Source organism: Notamacropus eugenii, chromosome 6 (genome assembly GCF_028372415.1).
Source record: "Notamacropus eugenii isolate mMacEug1 chromosome 6, mMacEug1.pri_v2, whole genome shotgun sequence".
In the NCBI taxonomy this organism is placed as follows: Eukaryota; Metazoa; Chordata; class Mammalia; order Diprotodontia; family Macropodidae; genus Notamacropus; species Notamacropus eugenii.
In genome coordinates this window covers 223,067,229-223,091,304 of record NC_092877.1, presented here as the reverse complement: position 1 = coordinate 223,091,304, position 24,076 = coordinate 223,067,229, and the positions used below count along the sequence as shown (strand labels likewise).

The following is a 24,076-nucleotide window of genomic DNA, read 5'->3' as shown; positions in this document are numbered from 1 at the left end:
CTCCCGGCCAGGTGGTCTGACTGGCCCGAAGCCCCTGGACACCACGAGTGATCGAGCTTTCAGTTTTTTTCGGTGTCTTATCTTGGGAGTGGGGAGGAGCGTGTTCAGCGGATAATCGAAATGATGAAGAGTTTATCTTTGAAGATCCTGGTTTTTATTTGCGTGGCATTGTTGGGGAGGTGTGGGGGTCGGTGTTGGGGAAGGCTTTGCATTCAATGTGAAAATGTGGTTTGCTTTGAGTTATCTTTAGAGAAGGCTGTCAGCTTCCAGGAAGTTCCCTCCCATTAGTTTTGCCTATTCTGGGTTTTTTGTTTGTTTTAAGTTATAACCTAGTGCTTTCCTTTTTCTGCAATCTGTTTGGAGTCTGTGTTGCATAAGATAAAATGGCGAAATAAAGTCAAGGTACTGTAAATCTCAGTGTTTTACTTGGGGAGGGCAAATTGAGTCAGATTTTGGTTATCGTTCCCAGGAGGTTACTCTTTTTAACCTGAGGGAAGAATGCAAGTTTTAAATAATTGTTTTAAAAGTTTAGCGAACCAAACCTTAAGAAATTTTCAGAGGAAAAAAGAATGCAAATAAAAGAATATTTCTTGCATTTATTGTAGTTAAAAGCATTCTGACCCAAAAAAAAGCATTTAAAGTTTACAGATAGCTATGGGATTTGCTGGTCAGTAGCAATATTCAGAGAACTCAGGGATTGGGATCTCTAGCTTTTTGTTTTTGGTCCAATGGGAAAAGAAACAAGCCTTTCCTGAAAGAAGGCATCTCTGACTAAAGACACTCCGTTTGATCATTCTGTCACTTTACATTCGCTCCAGACTTTGTATTCTTCTTGCTACTTTATATCGTTTACTTACTTTTGTTCCAAAGTTACTATTTGTACTTCTTGTTTCCCCAGCTAGTTCTTAAGGACTCAACACTAGTACTTCTTTTGTATGAGCTGCTAAACACACTGTCAGTTTGGTGATTTGCAGTAATTCGAAAGAGAATCTCGTTAAAAGTTCAGTTCAGAATTTTGGGTTTTGTTTGTTTTTAGAAGGGAGGAGAGTGGACTTTGTAACTAAACATCGTTCCTCCAGCAGTGTTGTAGCGTTTTGGCTTTATGGTATCCTTGGAGAGAACGAAGGTTTAGGTAAGTAGCAGCATTCTGAGTATTAGCTCTTGAGTGAGATGCTTTTACTGAGCTTTCCCACTAGGAAGCAATGCTGTTCATCGGACTACATATTCTATCCGAAATCGGAAACACCTGAGTTCGAATTCATTTAGAGCCACTTACTGATAGCGTGACCCTGGACAAGTTACCTAACCTCAGTTTCCTCATCTGTAAAAATGAGGTTAATATCGCCTAACTCTCTTGGCTGTGGTTAGGGTAAAGGAAGCAATATTTGTAAAATGCTTTGCACTTTACAAAAAACAGAGCAAAAGCTCTGGATTTAGAAACAGAGAATTCTAAAATCTTGCCATTTGTGTGGTTTCTGCTATTTCTAGGTTCTCAGATCCCTCAGCTGTAAAATGCAAGGTTTTAAACTTAGGTTTTATCTCTGAGGTCCCTTTTAGGTGTAAATCTATACAATCTTGTGATCCTTATGACTCTGATAACATAATAGTAAGAGTTACTTTTAATATATTTGAATCCTCCAGGTTGTTTGCAGGATCTGTTAAAGTATTTAATATTTCACAATTGCCTTAACACTAATTAAAATCATTTTTTTTCAGAAATCTCCTCCTTAGTATTGTCATTGAGAATGTCAGTCTTCCCATTAGCTTTCATAAATTTTATTAAGGACTAAGTAGTTCACTGGTTAGCTTGCCCTATCAGTAATAAATGTTTAAGAAAATTTAAGAAATGAAGACCTTTAGAAGCCACTGTATTTTGTTCCTAAACCCTTAGAATGTTAGATCCTTGAGGACAAAAAATTGAATTTTTTTTCTCGTTCTGTCTTCATACAATGCTTTGTAAGTGCTTAATAAATGTTTGTTTACTTCAGTGAATATAGAATATTTGTCCATCAAATTGTCCCCTTGTTCTTTTTCTCATCCCATAAAGCAACAATGTTTGCTTCCCTAGGATTGCTTTGAAAATTAATTATAGGTGAAGATTAATTACATATGAGCTTTTAAAGTGCTGAAGAAAAATAGTGTTATGTAATCACTCATGTTTAAAGTAGTAGTATTTATTGGCAGACACTTGCTGTGGGTCTTAAATATATCCTCAGCTTCAGTTCTTATTGGATTATACATTGGGTATATTAACATAATAGATAATTAAAATGTGATAGATAAAATGATGAAATTAAATGAAAATCTGGACTTCATCTTCTAGGAACATTCATTCTGTGGTGTTTAAAAGTCTGTAAAAGGGACAATTCAGTCAGTTCAAAAAGTGTTTACCAAATGCCTATATGCTATACTCAGATAAAAAGACAAAAATGAAACAATTCCTGTCTTAAAAGTGATTGCTGGGGTTAATATGTAAATGGAAAATAAAATACAAAACATATACTGGGGTGGGCATCGGGCTAGACATTCTATAGGAGGTGAACATTGAAGGAAGGTAGGAATTCTGTTAGGTAGAGGGGAGTAAGGAGTGCATTCCAGTCATGGGTGACAGCTGGTACAAAAGAACTGAGACAGAATATCACCTATGAGGAACAAAAAGTAGACTAATTTGGTTGAAACATGGAGTGTTTAAAGGTGAGTTAAGTGTAATACGCCCATGGAGGTAGGCTTAGAGTTGTAAGACTGTGAAGGACTTTAAAATTGAAATTGGAATTTGCATTATATCTTTGAATCAAGAGGAAACCACTGGAACTTCTTGAGCAGGATGTGATATGCTCAGAACTGTGCAGCTTGGCAGCTCTGTGGTATGTGGATTGGAGATTGGGCAATGAGGGAGTAAGAGAGTAATTAGGCTGTTTTAGTAGTTGAAGGTGATGAGGTTCTGACTAGAGCAGTAGCTTATGTTGTGTTCATCCTTCATTGCCAAAGAACGCACTTCAGAGAAATGATGATGTGACTTGCCCTTGACTTTGTTTTGAGTGAGGGAGGGCTGTGCAAGTCACCAGCCTCACTTGTCCTCTGGAGCCACCTGGATCCAGTGACCAGATATTCATCAGGATGACTGGAGATGACCCAGGATGCTATGGGAGACCTTGGCCCCTTTAGACCGAGTTCTATTCAGGAACTCACTTAGGGTGAGGTAAGCCCATTCAGTGAATAGGCCTCTTTAAGAAGTAGCCAGGGCATGGCCCCTTTAATGAGGCACAGAAAAAAAAATGACATCAGGCTGGGAAGGAAACAGCAACAGTTACTATTGATAATCACTCTAAAGCACAAATTGGAGGACAAAGAATCTTAATTTTACTCAAGATAAGTAAGTATGCCATTTGAAGAAAATGAGAATCTAACGTTAACACCTCACATTTTGTTGCTTCTCCCAGGCACAGTTCTGTTTTGGTGTTTCTTCTGACATTTTCAGGGGAAAAGGGGAAAATAGAACAACAGAAGAGAAGAAGAAAAATAAAAATTTTTAAATAAATCATCAAGTATTTGAACACTTACTATGGTCCCGGTTTCCATTATGTAGTCAATCAATAAACATTTATTAAACAAATACCATGTGCCAACCACTGTGTTAAATGCTATATATATGAAGACAAAAGCAAAACAATTCTGTTCTCAAGGAGCTTACATTTTATATTTTATATTAATATTTGATACAGGATCACATTGTTTGGCTCTTAAGATGCTTCATAATCTGATTCCTTCCTACCTTTCCAGTCTTCTTGCACCTAAGATCCCCTCTACTTTCAATCCAGTTACACAAGCCTTCTTTGCTGTTCCTTTTATAGTACATTCCATCTCTTGACTGGGCATTTTCATTGGCTGTCCCTCCATACTTGGAATTCTCTCTTCATCTTCATTTCTGGCTTTCCTGACTTCCATTAGTCCCAACTAAAATTTTCCTTCTACAAGAAGCCATTAGGAATCACCCTAAATTCTATTGCTTTCCCTCTATGATTACCTCTGCCACTAGTCTGTGAGCAGCTCCTTAACAGCAGTAACTTTTTTTTGCCTTTGTTTCCCCAGTGCTTACAGTGCCTGGCATACAAGAGGTGCTCCATAGATGTTTGTTGACTAGATTTGATAATCCTTAGGAGGGGATATTTGCATTAATAGGTAAATTCAAAACTGTACACAAAACAGATTCTATATACGGTAAAAGTAGGCTTTCAGAGTCTATGAATACTAAGTTATTATAGACTTCCAGAAGGAAGTGGGGCCTGAGTTAGACAGGATTTGGATAGAGGAACAGAGATTATATTCCAGGATAGGGAAATACCAGTGTTCTAAAGTAAGGAAGCTAAAGTGGTACATTCTTGGAACTGTGAGACCAGCCTGATTAAAGTACAGGGTATGTGTAGAGAAGTAGTGGCTAGATAGGTTAGAGTGGAGATCCACTGTGACAAGCATTTATTATTTTCTTTTAAATATTTCTTTGTATTTATAAACCTGGATATCAGTATTAGTTGACTAGTATTAAAACTGATCAGAAAAGGCCGGATGACAGTCTTAGAGAAGAGAAAAAAGTTTTGCCCTTTGAGTGGTTGAGAATCACTAATAACTGCTTGTCATTAATTGAGCTAATTTAATGATCATTGTGACAAATAGATTTGGTATTTAGTGTGATGCTTTTTTTATGTTGGAAGTAAATCGTCCCAAGTATAGCATGATATTTATCTTAAGAGAAATGTCTCTTAAAACACTCTTTCAAATATTTGCCGGGGGTAAAGTGGAGAGAACATTGGAGTCAGAAGACCCAGTTTTAAATTTAGCTGAGTCACTTTTTACATATATTTGCCTAACTCACTTAGACAACATGATTAACTTCTCTGGACTTTCAACTCTAAATCTAGGATTTTTTGTGGAACCCAGGTAGCAAGTGAATGTTTGACCTTTTTCTTTGACAGGTATTGAAAACTTGTGAAAGAATTCAGCAGTGACTTAGGAGGAAAAAAATAATACAGTAACACCTCTCTTATGTGGGGGTCACTAATCCAGTTGACCTTGACAGAAACCTGAAGGCAAGTTTATAGAAAGCCCTGAGAACTGAAAATAGACATCACAATATATAGGTACTAAAGCTGAGGTGCTTGATTCAAAGGAGAACCTCTCAAGTCTTATCACTAATAGCTAATTTATTTATATTTTAGACATTAATTCTAAATAAAGTTGTTAGAATTATATTAGAATTCAAAGTTCATTAAATTTTTTATTTGACTTATGAATTAAAAAGTATTTAAAAACTACTTTCAATTTCTCAAAACAAACATAAACCAACTCTTAAATCTAAGTCACCTAGGGAAATGAATCCGTTTATAGGAAGTTAGATTACCCACAACTTTTCAGGAATTCCTTGATTTGCATAATAGCAAATAGTTATATGACTTTTAATGTTTCTGTAACACTTAGATTATTTTGTTTATCTTTAAAGCAATACTGTGAAATAGCTACTATTGATGTTATACCCGTTAGACCCATGAGGAAACAAGCTCAGAGAGATTAAATGACTTGCCTGTGGTCAAAAAAAATGTAGAATTGGGACGGAGGCTTCTCCTGACTTCACGTCTGATGCTCCTTCCACACACCAGTGCTGCCTCTTATAGCTAAGATATACCCACAAGGGTTTACAGTTAAATCCTTATATAAATAAAATGGATTGAAATAAGGATATATGAAAAAGTAACCCCTAAATTATAGTAAACTTCATTCATACTACTTCTCATAAGCTTTTCTTCTTGGAAATATTCATGTCTGCTTTGTCAGTGATGCATTTTCTAATCTCTGTCTCTGCTAGGGCACTGGAAGTGACTGATTAAGACAAGGGACAGTAAGCATTTTTTAATAGTTGTAGGACATCCTTTTTCCACATTATATTTAAAACAAGCATATCATTTTTACCATGTTGTTTATTTAGTATGTGCTGTTACTGGATTTTCTGAATTCATTGGAAGCTATCTCTTATTGTTTTCAATTCCCATCTCTATCTCTGTCTCTTCTTGTTGCCTTTTCTCCCCACTACTAATAGCTTCAAAACCTACGAATATAAGGAATGCCATAGTGGTGGCATGCTGTGTATGAACTGGATACTGCTTCTTCTGATTTATTAATTTTTTTCAGCTGGGTCTGGTTTCCACAATATGGTTATTGTCTGATTGCTTTTATCTGTGGATTATTATAGTTTTGGTCCACCAAGGATAGTGTACAACCTCTGCATCATTAAATTATTACTAGCATAGGCAGTCTAAGAAACTAAAACATGACTTTAATATAAACAGATGTCAGGGCAGGGCTGTCTTCCTACTGAGGCTCAACATCACCTTCTTAACACTTGATTGCCATAGCTCCTCTGCCATAGTAAGGAACTTACCTATCAACAATAGCTGGCATTGGGGTCTGGAGGATATCCTCCTTCCCCCCCAGCTGCTAAGAGGGATGGGGAATTCTTGAGAAAGAAGAGAATTTCCTTTATCCAGTCATTGGTTGGGACTGTTCTCTAGTATCCCAGGTTCCCAGACTGAAATTCAGATCAGGTTTTCTCCTAGTGCCAATGGGTAAAATGTATTTAGCAATCCTTTATTGCATTATTTCTCTTGGAGAAAATACATTCTTAGCTTCAAACAGGAGTTGAGAAGTAAACTTTTAGAAAGTAACCTTTTTTTTATATTGAGGACCATATAGATGGGGAATCTTAATTCAGATATAGCCCTAGATAATTAAAGATGTTTCTGGACCAATCCATTGTGTTCTTAATAAATTGACTATTTTCTTTCATCCTTCTTCCTTTTTCTTTTAACTAATATTTTGTATTTTCCAATTACACATAAAGACAATGTTTAACATTCATTTTTTATAAAATTTTGAGTTCCAAATTTTCTCCCTCTCTAAGATAGTAAGCAGTTTAATATAGGTTATATATGTGCAATCATGTAAAACCTGTTTCCATATTAGTCATGTTGTAAAAGAAGAAACAGTTTGCAAAAAAATTAGTGTCCTGTCTTTCACATTATACTAACCCAAAATCTTAACACCTCAATGCAGTAAATCTATTCAGTAATGTTTCTATGATTGAATACTCTAGTTGGGATTTGTCAATCTTTTTACTTGTAGGATTTTTTAAAAATCCAATTACAAGAATCCTGGTCGTTTGGGTTTTCTGTACAGCAATTTCTCTCTCTTAACTAAAAGTTTGAACTCAAAAGTAATTTCTTGTTTTTCAGATTACTACTGATGGGAAACCTAAAATCATTGATATCATAGATACAACAGGAAGTGGTGATGTGAATACTTCTACAATTGTAGAATCAAAAGATGGGGAAATTGTTGGACTTTCAGGAAGAACTCTTAAGGTAATACTTTATTTATTGTTACTGTTACTTTTTCATGTTATGTTCTTAGTGTCCTTATAATATCACTTCAGGCTGTCTACGGAATGATGATGAGAATAATAATAGCATTTTTAATAGCATTTCAAAGTTTGTAAAGTGCTTTGCAAATATCTCATTTTTATTCTCACAACAACCTGGGGAAGACAGGTGCTATTTATTATCTCTATTTTATAGATAAGGAATCTAAAGCAGAGGTTAAGTGACTTGCCCAGTTCAGGAAAGGCATCATGTAAAAAGATGGTGCTTGAGCTGGGTATTGAAGTAAGTTAGGGATTCTCTTAGATAGAGATGAGGTGAGAGGGAGTTAACAGGCATAAGAATGCTTAAAATTCTTCGGTTTCATTGAAGATCTATTTTTCTGCCTGTAGGATTATAGTCAGTTTTGCTAAGTTATGCTTGCTTGTAAGTCTAGAATGTTTGCCTTGTGGAATATCATATTCCAAAGATCTTTAAAGTTGTGATCATTAAAACAATGCATAATCACTTGGTAACTGAATTCTTTCTTCTTTGCTGCTTTTAGCATTTTTCCCCTTTTTATATGGAAGCTCTGGATTTTGGCTATGATATTCCTGGAAATTTTCATTTTGGAGTTTCTTTTAGGAGATGATTCGTGGATTCTTTCCATTTCTGCCTTGCTCTCTCTTCAAAGAGGTCTCGGCAGTGTTCTTTAATGATTTGTTGAAGTGTCTAGACTTTTTTTTTTTTGGTCAGTGGCTTTCAGGTACTCTAACAGTTTTTAAATTGCTTCTCTCTGATCTGCTTCTCAGGTTAACTGATTTAACTTATGAGATACTTTATGTATATTTATCCATTTTTTCCCAATTGTTTGTCTTTGAATAATACTTACTATCTCCTGTAGTCATTTGCTTCTATTTGGTTAGTCTCTGGGAAAAAAAAAATATTAGTGTCTCTGTTGTGCTTTTGAAGCCCTTCACAATTTGGTCTCAATCTATCTTTCTAACCTGATTTTATATTACTCCCCTTCTCACATTCTGGTTTAGCAAAACTAGACTTCTCTCTATTCTTCACATAGAGTACAACATGTACCCTCTCTATACCTCTACACTGGCTACCCTCCATGCCACTGAAATTTGAGTAGGGGAGAGAAATGGTCATTTTGGCATCTGTATGGAGGACGAATTAGAATAGGGCAAGACAATTAGGGCATTGGCGGTAGTCCAGGTAAGAGTGATAAGGGCCTGAACTATAAGGGCTGTGTGTGTAAAGAGGAGTTGGATATAATGTAACATGTGGAAATAGAAACAGCAAGATTGCATTACCAATCAGATCCATGGAGAAAGAATGAAGAGTCTAAGATAATCTCACAATTCTAAGAGATGAATATACTAATTTAGAAATTGAAGAATTTAAAAGAGCAAGAAAAAAAGTTAAGCAAAACTAGCACCAGAAAATTCTGACATTTTCTACAGTGTTTCACGGTCACAGTCCCTCTATGAAGGCAAGAAATACATTTTTTCAAGCAGTGCTTCTAACTTTCCTCCAGTCAGCCATATTATTCATTTAGGATTTTTCTAACTTATGTTAATATTGTTCTTAATTGTTTGAGATTGGAGAGTAGTCTTTACATAACAGTTTTTTGTTTTCTTAACAAAATCAGTTATTACTTGGTATTTGATCATAGACTCTAAGGTTCCTTTTAACTCTCTTTCTCTCTTAAATGATATGTTCATTGGTTAAATGGTTTTCTTGCATATATTAGTTTGGAAGCAGCAAACAGAAGAGTAAGAAGGTTATAGCTGAGCATAGTGACAGAAATTACAACTAACACTAAGACTAAGGGGAAAAAGAGAGGTATCAGGAAGCGACTAAAGCATGTTCATTGTTTAAGAAGTCAGGAAAATTTAGGGCATGACTTTTGTAAAGTAATAAGGTTAATTCTACAAATAACATTGTTTTAACTTCATAGTCAAAGAGTGTAAGACGTCTCTCTACCTTATTCTGTGACCTAACTTTATTTGGTCAGGTTCTAGGAAATTGTACATAGGCAACTTGCTCTCTCTAGACTGGTTACAGATAGCATGAAGATCATGAGATTTTTGGAGCTTCATATGAGATAGGAAAAGAAATCTTTAGCCCTTAAAATGATAAGCAAACCATACATACCTTTGAATGCACTTGTTATGAGTAGATCAGATAAGGCTGAACTCAGGGGTTTGTTGAATCTTTTGGTGTCAGTTTCAGAACTCAGATGTTTATTGTTCACACCACTTGTCTTTGTATGTCTCCCCTTCTCCCTGTGAAAGAAGAGGCCTAGTCTACCTAACTTGTCACATTAGGATCATATTTGTTATTACAGTAACATTCATCTTAATCTCAATTTCATAATACGATGTGTAAGAGATAACATTTAATGAAAAAAACAAATTCTTTTCCCCCCTTCATAGATTCCAACAAATTGGACAAATCCCTCAGGCAAATACCATATTGGTATAAAAAATGGTTATGACTTCTATCCTAAGGCTCTTAAAGAGAGGATGCAGGTAATGTATTATACTATATTATATTATAATATATACTATATATACTATAATATATACTATACTATATTATATTATAAAAGTTAATGGTAATGAATAAAAATTAATGCCACTAAATATCATATTTACTCTTTTCTTACCCTGATGAATCCTTTTTTCCACTTGAAAATGTTTTTCCTGTATAATCTCATCAACATTAATATTTTTGCTTTCTTTAGAATGCCAATCACTGTAGCTGTTAGACTTCTCTAAGAGTTAAAAGTCTTTGCTAGAAGACATGAAGGCTGTCATTTTTAGGAACTGTATTCTCTTTTTCTCCTTACATTTTGACTTACTCCCCTATACTTCTACTTCTTACCATTGCCTTCCTTGTTGTCTTTTTTCACTAGTTCTAACCTTATAAACTTTGTCTGATTAGTGTTGGAAAAATAAGAGATGGTTATTATAAGAAGTAGGTTATTAGTAGAAGTAGTGGATGGGTCAGGAAAGGGAACTTAGTATTTCCCTGAACTATTCTGAGTTGTTTAATTACATTTTAATTGGGAGCTCATTTACTATATACAAGCTAGATACTATATGCAAGCTAGAGACAATTCACTCAGTGTCTTTGTAACCTTTGTTTAAAAATTATGTTTAAAAATTAATGAACCCAATTTTCTTTAACTAGTAATATCCTTTTTACATTTGAAATTTATTTTGATATTCAGAATTTATACATGTTTTCTAAAACTGCATTAATAGTTGCATGTGTTACTAGTTTTTTGTTTTGTTTTGTTCAGATAAGACATGCCATTTATTATCAGAACTGAATCTTAGCTAATACTAACTCAATCTGAGTGAGGAAAAAATTGACAGTAATGAAGTTACTCAGCATATTTCCATTGACATTCAACTTTATTCTGTAAAGTCAAAATAGTTTTTTTTTAAGTATGTGAAAGTTTAAAGTTATTGAAAAACTCACTTCCAAATGCTGTTAATTGCTTATTACATTCCTTATGGTTCATTAGTTGGCAGTCACTATACATGGTCTTACTTTACATTTTTAACTAAAACAGTATAGTTTCCTATTTCAGTAATTTCGATTTGAAATAGCATTTCGATTTGGAAAGCAGCAGATTTTGATTTTGGAATAGTTGGAGTTGTGGTAATTGAATAAAAATAGGAGACTCAGTTTGTTAAAATAAAATGCCATAAATCTTTTTATTACTTAATTCATAGACTTGCTAACTTTAGTAACATTTTGTCTGTATTAATTATGTAAGCCTCCAAATGTAATAGCAATGGGGTTTGCAAGTAAAATTGTCTAAAATAGTAAAAACATCGTATAATTTTTAGGAAATTTCTTTGTTTTTCAGAAAGAACGTAAGGAGAAAATTTGGGACCCTGTTCATCGAGTTGCGCTTGCAGAAGCCTGTAGGAAACAGGAAGAGTTTGATGCTGCGAACAGCTCTTCTTCTCAGGTTGGTGCTAATAGTTTAGATAAAAATATTGGTAAAGACTATGCTTTCTTAGGGAATGAAAATTCTGTTTTTAGAAGTTTTTCTTAAAGAGCGGTTTGCTTATTTTTGTGATTTGTAACACTATTCCTCCTCTTAAAGTTGATATGGATTCTGTACCTTAAACTAGTTTGTTAAATATGATCTTTGACTAAGTATTGTACAAAATTTTAGTTTAAAAGGGGGTTTTGGTTTCATTTCATTTGTGTCCTAATAAAACAAAAATTGTTGTTCTGCCACTTATTTATTGGTGGGATAATAACTTTTAAATAATGGAAAATTAAGCATAATTAAAGGACAAGACTAAAACAGTGATTTGACACATTTGAGAATTATCTTTTCCTTCACTAATCATTAGGATAAATATTTTGTAAACATTTCAGATAATGCTAAGTATATGTGGCAGCGCTTATCTTTTTGAAAAAATTAGACCCCCCCCCCGTATAAAAATTGTAATTGTGCAGCAGTTTTTTTCAGTGAGTTGAGATGTCTTCATTTTATTTTCACAGTAATTCTATGAATTTAATGTAGAAAGCAGTTCATGCTCATTTTTTATCACCTGTAGATATGGATGCAATATGTAACAAACTTGAAAGCTTTGTGCACTTACTGTCAAAACTGTTTTTATGTAGTCCCGTCTTCAAAATAATTTTCACATTTTCTATCTGTGAAGCCCACTGATGTCAGTTTAATGTTTTATTTAGATTTATTTTGAAATCTCATTTTCTAACTCTAATAGACTTGATTTACCATTGGTTATTTTGATGAATGATAGGAATATTATGTATGCATTGCTGAATGCTTTAGATTTTGAAAAAAAGTTTTAGTAATAGATTTGGTGGCTTCCATTAACCATTTGTTAAATATCTCATTTCAGATGTTTTTCAAACATCCTGGATTTATGCATGAGTTCACAATTCTAGAATAGAGATTGACTTGATCCAATAAATATTATTTTTTTTCTTTAACCTATTAAGTTGAAAAGAATTGAAGACCTATGGTTTCTGTAACTACTGTGAATGCTTAAGGAGTTGATTTTTTTTCTTAGATCTTTAATGGTATATGTAATATGAGCTTGTATATTAAGTAACATGAGTTCTTTTATAACCAGTTCTTAAAATAGCTTGTAAAACTGATTAGAGAGCATTTGTAGCTGTTTATTTTATTAACTGTTGTAGGAATAAGAGAAGATAAATGTTCTTATCATAACTTAGGTTTGAGAACTTAATTTATGTCCATCTCATTAGATGGAACCACAGTTTAGGATAAGAAAACAAAATGACCTTTTGTTTTTCTGTAGTCGAGTTCATACAATAGAGTATAAAATCAAGAAAAATGCAAGAGCATGTAAAATCTTGTATTTATGCAGAGTGTGCTGAGAAATAGAGTAGTAGTATATATTCATTCTTTAGGAGCAAAAATGTACCAAAAATTTGCATGTTTGTGTTATCTTTTTTAGTTAAGTAAATTAATCAAGGAGGAACTTCAAAGCCAAGTAGAACTGTTAAATTCTTTTGAAAAAAAATATAGTGACCCTGGCCCTGTCTATGACTGCATAGTTTGGCATGATGGCGAAACCTGGAGGTAAACCAATTCTATGTCTCTTATATATTTTAATCATTTTTAAGAGTGTTTAAATATGGTCGAGAGCATAATTAAATCTTACAAAATATCCTGATGATTGTCTTACATAGCAGTAATTCTGCTGACCAAACTACATGAAGACCAAGTTATTTTTTTTTGTAAGAAATATTGGGGAAAATTGCATCCTTTGGATTTACAAGGTGTTTCAAAAGTCTTAGTGCAGTTTTAAGCGATTGAACCTTGAAAGTGCACTAAAATATTTGTATTATTCTTTTGGGAACTACATTTTTAAAGTCATGGGTATGTTAAGTTGCATTAAACATGATGATTTTGTAAATTGAATTGTTATTAATGTACTTCTTTTTAAAGAAATTCTGTTGTGAATATTTAACTGAGATTATTTGGTTCCACAAAACCATGTTTGGCAGTTGATGTTATAGGATGCATTAGGTTCACGGTAACTGCTACAAGTGAGAGAGGCATTAGTGATTGGCAAAAAAAAATTTAAAAAACACGAAAACTAACTATAAAACCTTAGGAGTATTTGCAGAGTACCTGCAAACACCTTGGCCTAAAGGACCCAAACCAAAGTCTCCCAGTGTATCCTGGGTCATCTCTAGTCATCCTGATGAATATCTGGTCACTGGATTCAGATGGCTCTGGAGGAGAAGTGAGGCTGGTGGCCTTGCATAGCCCTCCCTCACTCAAAACAAAGTCAAGTGCAGGTCATGTCATCATTTCTCTGATGGCATGGTCTTCTTTGGCAACGAAGGACGAACACAAATTAGATCTTCACAGAGATTTGCAACAATGCAGTATTTCAATGGTAACGTGTACTGTTTCTGCTGTACCCTCCTTCCTTGACCCTTAGATATCTGGGGATTCTCACATGGTGGGGATAACGGTATAGGGGATTCCCTTGATGTGATATGATTCCTCTGTATAACAACCTCTTGCTTTTCTCTTTGTGAGGAACAGCTATACTAATCTGTTTTCACTTGTGGCAGGACCTTCGTCCAGCAAGGGGGAAATACTAAGGGGATTCTATGGTGTCTACCAAACAAATATTTTCTCATTGGTCTGAGTATTGAAAGCTTTAAAGGAAGATGGGAATTATGTGGGTGGAAAGTGATACTTGGTAGTAAGAAGGAATTTTCCACTTGAGGCATTAGCCATAGTAATAGTAAAGTTGTGCTATTTTGTATCAAGGCTTGGTTAGTAATGTCAGGCAATCTGTACTTTAAAACAGTATTGTTCTTGATATGTTTGTCTAAGAAATATTTAAGTCAGATCAATGAGCCATTCGTCCAAAGTGTTCTTAATCTGGTGAAAGATCTATGACTCTAAGAGATGTTTAATAGGAGAGCACAGTTAGTCCCTTGTGTGTTGTAGATCTCACAAAGTTAATAGGCCTAATTTTAAAAAGAATTTATATATATAAAGTATATTATGCATTTCTTGAACCTGGTTTTTCTTTTTTGCCTTTAACACTTCAGTTTACTGTCTGTTGTGCATTATGTGTCAAGATATTAGGAGACACCCTGTTTTCTAAAATTAAGGCTAATGAATAAGAACTATTGCCAACGTATACCAGTTCCTGTCTGGTTGACACTTAAGCTTTGAGTATTAGCTTGTTTTATCCTGTTATAGACTTTGACCTTTTTTTTTAACTCTCCAGGGCTTACCTTTTAATAAATGTATAGGAAAGATTCCTTTTTCAGTATGCAAGGTCATCCTTTGATTTTATGTTTTGTCAATTCTATACTTTATGCATTCATCTCATCTGCCACCTTCTAGATGAACCTTTTCAGAGTTCCCTCAACTTCCAATACCCTTCCCTGCATTACCTTTTATTTATTACCTTTTTTTTGAGTGTACCTATTTATGTATATGTTGTTTCCCCTGATAGAATACAAGCCCCTTGAGGGCAGGAACTGCTTCATTTTTGTATTTTTATGCACGGTGTAGGAGTTTAATAAATGCTTGCTCATTGCAGGGTGTACTAGATGTACTAGGTAGTATTAGAAGTATTTGCAGAGTACCTGCAAAAACCTTGGCCTAAAGGGCCCAGAGTCTCCCAGTGCATCCTGAGTTATCTCCAGTCATCCTGATGAATATCTGATCACTGGATTCAGATGACTCTGGAGGAGAAGTGAGGCTGGTGGCCTTGCACAGTCCTCTCTCACTTAAAACAAAGTCAAGTGCAAGTCATCTCATCACTTCTCTGATGGCATGGTCTTTGGCAATGAAGGATGAATACAAGATTATGATCCTAGTTATCAAGAAGTTTGCTGTTATAATATCTAGTTAAATATCCAATCCTAATATACAGTTAAATATAACATCTTAATCCATTAACATAGACTTGTTGATGTAGTTGCCATAGTTTCTTTCAAGTGAAGTATTCTAGGTAAATATCTGTACCTGTTTAGTAATAAAAAGCTCATCTTTTTCCAGTACCTACCTAAATGTTTGTCAGTTAATTCAGACATTTATTAAGTACCTTCTGTATGTAAGGAACTATGCTAAGTTGCTAGGAACAACCAATATTCTTATAATCTCATACGGAGGGCACAAGAATATGAGGTACTTTTTAATCATACATATATAATAAAAGTAGATGTGATAGGAGCAAAGGAAAGATCTATACAAGAAGCTGAAAGAATATTTGAGTAAAAAAATCACTTTCATTGGGGGTAAGGGAAGGCTTCAGAGAGGTGTTGGCATATGAAGTAGACTGGAAAGAAAGAGCAGCTTTCCAACTGGTTAAAATGGGGAGGGAAGGTCTATGGATATATGGATTAGGGGAATGGAGATTGGAATCATCAATTAGTTGTCCACTTTGGCTGAAACAGAATATATGATGGAAAGTAATATGAAATAAAGTTGAAATGTAGGGTTGGAAGCATAAATTGGAAGGCCTTTCATCCTAAGCAAAAGAGATTTTTTTCCCTCCTATAGGTAATAGGTAACCATTGAAGCTTTTTTTGAGCAGGAGAATGACATTGTTTGACGTATACATTAGAAAAGATTATTTTAGCAGTTATATGAAGGGGGGACTAGTTATGTGAGCAGGAGACCAATTAGTAAATAACATTCCAAGGATTTTAGTCAGGTGGTGACAATGAATGGTAAAAAGGATCATTTGGGAGAGATGGCATAGGTAGAATCAATAGGACTTGACAAATTATTGGATATGCGAAATGAGGAAGACAGAAGATTTAAAGAGAACTTTAAGAACCTCTGTGTTTGGGGAGATAGCTTCACTATCAACAGATATTGCTAAGTTAATAGGAGGGACAAGGTTGGAGGGAATGATGAGTTTGGTTTTGAGGTACCTGGAGGACATGCAGGCAGATAAATGAACTGGAGTTTAGGGGAGAGCACAGAGGTAGATACAGAATGGTGATCACTAACATTTAACTAGTTCTTTAAAGTTTTCAGAGTGCTTTGTGTATATCATTTCATATCAGGCTCACGTTAATCTTGTTTGGTAGATCGCATTCCACTTTTGCAAATGAGAAAACTGAGACTCAGGCTAAATGATTTACCCTTGATCATACAGCTAGCCAAGTATTTAAGTATCAGATATAGGCCTTGAACCCTGGTTGGGATGGATTCTCTCTACTGTGTCTTTTTGTGGATGGTTCAGTTAGAGATTTACAGACCTCTAGTGAGGGGAATCAGCTATGCAGGTAGCAATTATTTGGTTACCTGGGTGCTCTCTTTTTAAAGCTCATTGAATTAAAAGGTCACAACTTGGCATTTGCTTTGATACATGTTAGAAGTAAGTATGGTAGATCCTTATTCTTAAGGAATAGTGATTATGAGATTTTTCAGAAATGTAAGCAAATTACATGAAGGAAAAGGGTGGAGGTGAGGAGAAATTGTACAGTTGGTGACACATAATTGTGTATAAAATAGAAATTTGGTTATTAACTATTCCTCTCTTCAATTCACAGAGCCTGCATTGATTCAAATGAAGATGGGGACTTAAGTAGCAGCACTGTATTGAGGAACTACAAAGAAGCTCAGGAATATGGTTCTTTTGGCACCACTGAGATGCTGAATTACTCTGTGAATATATACGATGACGGAAACCTACTTTCTATTGTTACCAGTGGAGGTATGATGAAATGTCTGAAAGCTAAGGATTCAAATATTCAAATCTTAGATTTGTGAAAGATTTAGAAGTTCTAATGTCCTTGTTTCAGCTAGAGGGACTCAACTTCAGGTTGCTTGATTCACAGCCTACCATAAAACTATGTCACCATTTTAGTATGTTTAAAAAGAAAACATGTTGAAAATAGTGAAGTTGTATGTGCTTTAGTAGTTTAATGAATACCAAATTTTAAATGCATTTCCACCTTTGGGTATACTTTACTTTTTATCAGCTTATTTCATTAACTACAAGGAGTTTGAGGTGTCCACATACTCATTATCAGGTACCTACAGTTAAAAATTTGTTATGGTCCAGATTTGTAATTTCCCTGTCAGGAAACTGCCAGTGCAGATCAGCAAATACTCTGCAATTTGGAGTCTAAAAAGTTGACTGGATCGTTGAGAGCTGAAGTACCTGAACCTTATTTAAATGCTCACATAGTGTGTGCCAGAAGATTTCAACTTAGCTCATCCTGATTTGAGATTAACTTTGTGTACTGTTATGCTGTTTCCCTATGATGTTGCTTAGGGGAGCAGAAATCATCACAATACGTAGTCACTAATGATCGCCATTTGTAAAATTAGTTCTGATTCAAGCATTCATTCCTTCCCGGATTAGTTTTTCTCTTCATCCCCTGCCCTACCCATCACTTGAAATTTTTGTTGGTCAGGCACTTCAAAAGAACAGTTTTCATCTCAAAGGGTTAAGAAAATTAATAAAGCTTTCCAAATGGGTCACATTATATTCCTGCTTTAAAAGTCAAGAGAAAAGTAAAGCATGTTATATTTGCCATCATGTAATTTTGTTGGAAAAAATTACACCAAAAAATTCAATACTGTTTCATCTTTTGTTTTAGTAATTAGCACAGAGTTGCTATTACAACCTAAATATTGTTGTATATAAAATAAATGTTCAAAATTTTTACTTTAATTTTCAGGATGAAGTCTTGTCTACTGTTGTCTACTGTTTACTATGAAATATTTAGCCCTGTTTTAAGTAGATTCACTTTAGGTGAACTTTTTCTGGTACCATTTTACCATTGAATAAGGAAGAATTCCTTTATTCAGATTAGGATTTTATATGTTTGCCATATATGTAGTAACTTTTGATTGATTTATCCCAGGGGCTTTGAAGTTGTTCACTCTTCAAAACACAATAAAATTCTTAGTAAGTTATGGTCATTTTTCATTAACAAATGATTCTCTCACATTAGATCAAAGAATCTTTTCTTTTCATAATCAGATTCCTCAAAGAAGGGGTCTACACTTACTATCTCCATTATTTTCTGCTGCTTTGTTATCTCCTTTATTCTAGTTTCCACTGCTTTTACTTCACAGAACCCTTTATCTAATTTAATCCTTTTTCTTAGTCATCTTCTACCTGGCTTTCTGCTGGATTTAGCATTATTGATCACCTCCATCCTTCTCTTTACTAATTTTCCTTTTTTCATTACTGGCACAGATCTCCAATTTCTATGGGGTCAACCTTGCAGTCATTTAATTTTTCTCTCTTTAATTCCTATATTCAAGTACTTTAGAGTTTTCTTTTGAAGTGTCTCTGATTTCTCCATTATCTGGTTACTAATGTAGACTAATCTTTTGCTGCTATGACTTGATTAACCTGTTTTGTGTTTCTCTTCCCATTCATTTCATGTTACATCACTTTAGATTGATAATGCTGTAACCTCACTTTTATCTTGTTTCATCCATTCTTATAGAACTATAATGCCTGGTTTCATTGCACTGAAGCAATTCTAGAGTTCTCACTTTGACTTTCATAACTCTTCCTCTATCTTCTTATTCCAACTTGCTATGAAATTACTTTATCTTTACTTGAAAATCTTTGTTCTAAAGATTTTATTCTGCTAAGTATACAATTTCTTATTAATTTGTTCAGAGAAGATAATTGTGTCTGATCCTATGTGTGGGTTAAAGCCATTGCTAGCATTAAGTAGTGGCTTACAAATTTCAGCTCATTTATTTGTAAGAGGAACCTGGAACTAGCCATTTCTGAAAAGGAATAGACCTGTGGTTCTCAAACTTATTTGGCCTATCACCCCCTTCACAAAAAAAAAATGATTCAGGACCTCCCATCCCCTGGAAATCTGCCTTCTTTATTCCTTTAACTTTATCTTTTAAATTTGTGTCATTTCAAAAGAACATGAAAAAAACTGGTGTAGAGGTTTTTCCTGCATTGCAATTTTGATGACACAATGTTGCATTATGTAGCCTTATAATATTGTATTGTAAACAAGTCATTACATGCATATATTCCTGCCAGTGTATACTGGACATCCTGACAATGCACAACACGTTCGCCTGTCATAACTTGCTTATTAAGACCTGTTGGCAGACTTGACCACTGATCAGTTATAACTGTGTTTTGTGTGTTTATTTGGAAGATAATGCAATCACTACAGCTTTAACTCTGTTACATAACAGGTGAAACATGTATGAACAGTTTTTCAAAATTTTTTTATCTTCTCTTTCCTTATGCTTCCAATGCCCTCTAATTTTTATTCAACACCTCCCAATTGCACCTGAGACTATTACCACCCTCCCCATACTCTCACCACCCCAATTCACCCCATTTGTTCCAGTGCCCCCCAGAAACTGGTGTCATCCACTTTGGGAACCTCAGAAATAGACTGTCAACAGGGAAACCTTTTGGTTAAAGATATTTTTGTGAAAGTTAGAAGCTTGGAGTGCTTGTTTTCCTTATATGGCTCTAATTTCATTTCTTAGAGTATATGAGTGGGAAGATGCAGGAAAGTCAGGAAGAATGTCACACAGCCTGATCTGAAGGGCAAATGGAAGCCATATTAAATCCACTCTAACACCCCAAATGAATTCCATACACTGGGACCATGAAGGAAGAAAACAGTATTGTCTAAAATATGTAGCCTGAAAAGACTTTGAATGCCAAAATAACCCCAAATTTTTGAGCCTTATACTAACTCTTGGAGTACAGAATATAGTGTAAGTTAGAAGTACAGGAATATCTGCAGACACTATTCCCAACCAATGTTATTTGGCACTAACTTGATGTATTATAACCAAACCTGATGTTAGTAATACTGGTCTTAGAGAATCATTTAAAGTAGTTTTGTTAAAAAAAAAAAAAGGTAGTGGAAAGAGCCCTGGATTTCAGTCAGAGGAGTAGGTTCACTTTCAACTACTTTTTTAAAAAATAGATTATTTATTTTTACTTTTCAATGTTCACTTCTAATAAGACTTTGAGTTTTAAATTTTCTCCATACTTCTCTTCCCTCCTCAAAATAGCATACAGTCTGATAGAGGCTCTACTTATACATTCATATTAAATATATTTTCACATTAGTCATGGTGTAAAGAAAAATTAGAACTACTGGGAGGAACCATGAGAAAGAAGAAACAAAACAAAAGAAGAGCAAATAGTATGTTTCCATCTGCATTCAGACTCCAAAGTTCTTTCTTTGGATAGATAGCATTTTCCATCATGAGTCTTATAGTATCCATCTTTATATCTAAATCATGTACCCATTTTGACTTTATCTTTGTGTAGAATGTAAAAAGTTGGTCTATGCTTAGTTTCTGCCATACTATTTTCCAGTTTTCCCAGCAGTTTTTGTTAAATAGTGAGTTCTTATTCCATAAGCTGGAGTCTGTGGATTTATCACATATCAACCTCTGCTTCTTATCATCTCAGTGACTGTGGGCAGAGAATATTACCACTCTGATTTTCATTTGCCTCATCTCTAAAATGAGAGGGTTGAACTAAATGATTGCTAAGGACACGTTAACTCTTAAATCCATGGTCTTATTGTCCACAATAATATTTCCTCTTAACAATCCACTTAGCAATATGAATTGAAGTGTACCTGTAATCTAATGAAGATTTGGGGAAAGACCTTTAAAGACTGTTGAAAAAAAAAAGATACCAATTTGTGTACCTTAGATTTCTTTAAAAGTTTGCCAAACATATCCTTTTTTCATTGTAATGTTTGTGTGGTAAATCTGTATTTTTTATTTTAAAAATACTGTATTGATTTTTTTACTTTTTTTCCTCTTCTGCTCCCCAAAATGTTCCCTTTCCCTAAAATTATCCATTTTCTTTTAACAAAGAAGCTAAGCAAAAACATTCTATACAGTTACCTTATAGTGTACATTCTACTTTAGTGTTCCCCTATCTGCACACAGTATTTAGGGAGAAGGTTATATATTTCATTTCCTGTTCTCTTGGACAGTTACTACTTTTCAGTTACTGAGAGTTCAGCTTCCTTTTCACTTATACTGTTGTGGTCATTTTGTATATTATGATTTTGTTATTTGCTTTTTATCAGTTCATAGACATTTCCATGTTTCACTGAATTCCTTATAATCATTTCTTTTTAGACAATATTCTATTATATTTGTGTATCCCAGTTTCCTCAAATGTTCCCCAGACAATTGTTCATCTGTCTTAATCAAGAGGTTTTTTTTCTTTTCTAAGGAAAAGCATGCTTATATTAATCTTAAAGCCTTGCCTACTTAACGTCTGTTGTGCTATAAACTTTATTATCTGATTTGTGTGGCCATGTCTGAAGCAATGCCACCTGATGTCACTCTTTCTAATTACAACAAAAGTATTTAAAAAGAGGGGAAAACAGCCTATTGAATGTTGCACTTAGAAATCCAGCGAGTTAAATAGAGTAGTATAGAGGAAAAAGTTTAGTTTGGATTCAGAGAAGCTTCTATTTAATATGTGTGTGAGTTTGTGTAAAACACTTTCACTCTCTTTCCCACATGCAAAATAAGGTACTTGAATTACATCTCTAAAGTCCCAGAACTAAATCCTGTCATTCTGTAAATGACAATAAAATTTTATACCATAGCACTGCTCATATATGTGACAGATCCTTGCCTTTGTAGGATGGTTGAAAAAGTACCTTGATAAATAGTTCTCCCTCTTTTTTCTTTGCCTGTTCATACCATAAGTTTCCTTTAAAGCCATTCTCTTATGAAACCTTTTCTGAGTGATCTTAGCCTACAGTTATATTTCCTTTATCTTAATTTATGTAGCATTTGATTTGTCACAGAAATTAACTTCTTATGTCGATATTGCTGGGATTATTTTGAATCTGAAATTCTTATTCTACTAGCACCATCTTAAACACAAAGGCTTTTAATCTTAATTGCAAATCATTTGAGAATTCTGTAATATAATGCAAGGAAGTGATGCAGTTATAGGTCCAATATAGTTATGTGATGAATTAAATTTGTGAACTGTTGTAATGCTCATGAATTAGTGACGTGAATATGTTTCCAGAATAGTTTTATGCCAAGAGTCTAATTAATAAATTATAATTAGAAGGAAGTTGTAGCATTGTAAAAGTTTTATAGTTGAGGAAAATGTTTTCTTTTTAAAGACATCTAAAGATTATTCTTATTCAGTACATTAAAGCCAAGTAAAAAAAATTTCCTATTAATACTATAAATGTGTAAATTAAACTGGTAGAACTATCATTATAAAATTTCAAGTTTTCTCATATGCACATTTCTTTAATTATTCATAGGAGCTCATGGGACACATGTAGCTAGTATAGCTGCTGGATACTTTCCACAAGACCCTGAACGAAATGGTATAGCTCCTGGTGCTCAGATTCTTGCAATCAAGATTGGTGATACAAGATTAAGCACTATGGAAACTGGCACTGGTCTTATAAGAGCTGTGAGTATTCAATATATTAATCTAGACATTTGAGACAGAAGATTCTTTTTGTACTCAGCCTTCTAATTGCTTGCTTACCTGTTGGCTTGCTTACCTGTATGTCTAATGGAATGGAGCATAAAGTAAAATTCAAATCCCACAATTAGAACTATCTGATTGCCAGTTTCACATTTTTTTATATTACTACATTGAACTATTTAGATGATTTAAGGTTTTTTATAATAGAAACATCTCTTTTGTATGTTAGTAGACTAACATTTAGAAATGTCATTTAAAAAATTATTTGGTTTGTCCTCCTACCTATAGTGTGAATCTCCTCCAGTTTCATCCCACAATAGTTATCTACCCTTTGCTTGAACAGTTTGAGTAGCTGTGAAGTCATTAGGTCTTAAGGCAATCTATTCCATTCATTCTAACTAATTTGGAAGCTGCAAAGACAAAATAAAGTTATGGAGGAAGTGGGAGTGAAAGTGATCATTTCTTTTGTCCTATGTTGTAATCATGAAATATTTTAGCCAGAAGGACTTCAGGGATCGAATTGATCTTCCTCTTCGTTTTTCAGATAAGAAATTGAGACTGTTGAAGATACAGTGACTCATTCAAGTTCATGCAACTGCCTTGTTCTCTCCCCTTCTAGCTTTTCAAGGATAGACTTTTTTTCATGTATGAATACTTGATTAGTTATTTTTTTGTTTTCAGATAAGTAGATGTGTCAGGCACTTAAGAATACACATACATGATATGGTTGGTGGTAGAAAGTGTAAATGACCCAGAAGGTGATTTGGTTTCAATGGGGAAGAAATCTAGAAATATGTTTTTATTTCAGGCATGCCATTATTTTGTAACATGTCTTTAGTTAAATGATTCTTTTTTCTTTACCAGTTTTCTATATTCCTAAAGTGATTTAAAAAATGTTCTCTTTCCCATCCATTTGTAGAATTAATGAAGTCATCATGAGAGTATTAAACATCTAATTTATATATGGTTGTGCTAACTACTAAACAAACACATAAAAGCTCTCTATGTCTAGAAATTGACTTTCAGCAGCTTCAGTTGTCTGAAACCTAACTTAAAACATAGGAGTAAGTGAAAATATAAATATAAAATGAAAATAAAAATATAAAATGAAAATATAAATATAAAATATTTATACTTATATATAAATACATATAAATATATATACATATATTTATATAGCAA

The 24,076-nt window shown here is 34.0% G+C and overlaps 1 protein-coding gene across 5 annotated transcripts in view; it reads left to right on the top strand.

The window, feature by feature from the left end:
• TPP2 (tripeptidyl peptidase 2) overlaps positions 1-24,076 on the top strand; it is a 96,621-nt gene that overhangs the window by 653 nt on the left and 71,892 nt on the right. For all 5 annotated transcript variants that reach the window (XR_011969886.1, XR_011969885.1, XM_072622022.1 and 2 more), the window contains exons 2-7: positions 7,281-7,409; positions 9,854-9,949; positions 11,302-11,406; positions 12,902-13,026; positions 16,989-17,152; positions 22,722-22,876. Coding sequence is in view for 3 of the 5 variants with exons in the window: in XM_072622022.1 (XP_072478123.1) it covers positions 7,281-7,409; positions 9,854-9,949; positions 11,302-11,406; positions 12,902-13,026; positions 16,989-17,152; positions 22,722-22,876 (774 nt within the window). In the remaining 2 variants the exon portion in view is untranslated. The remainder of the gene's footprint in view (positions 1-7,280; positions 7,410-9,853; positions 9,950-11,301; positions 11,407-12,901; positions 13,027-16,988; positions 17,153-22,721; positions 22,877-24,076) is intronic.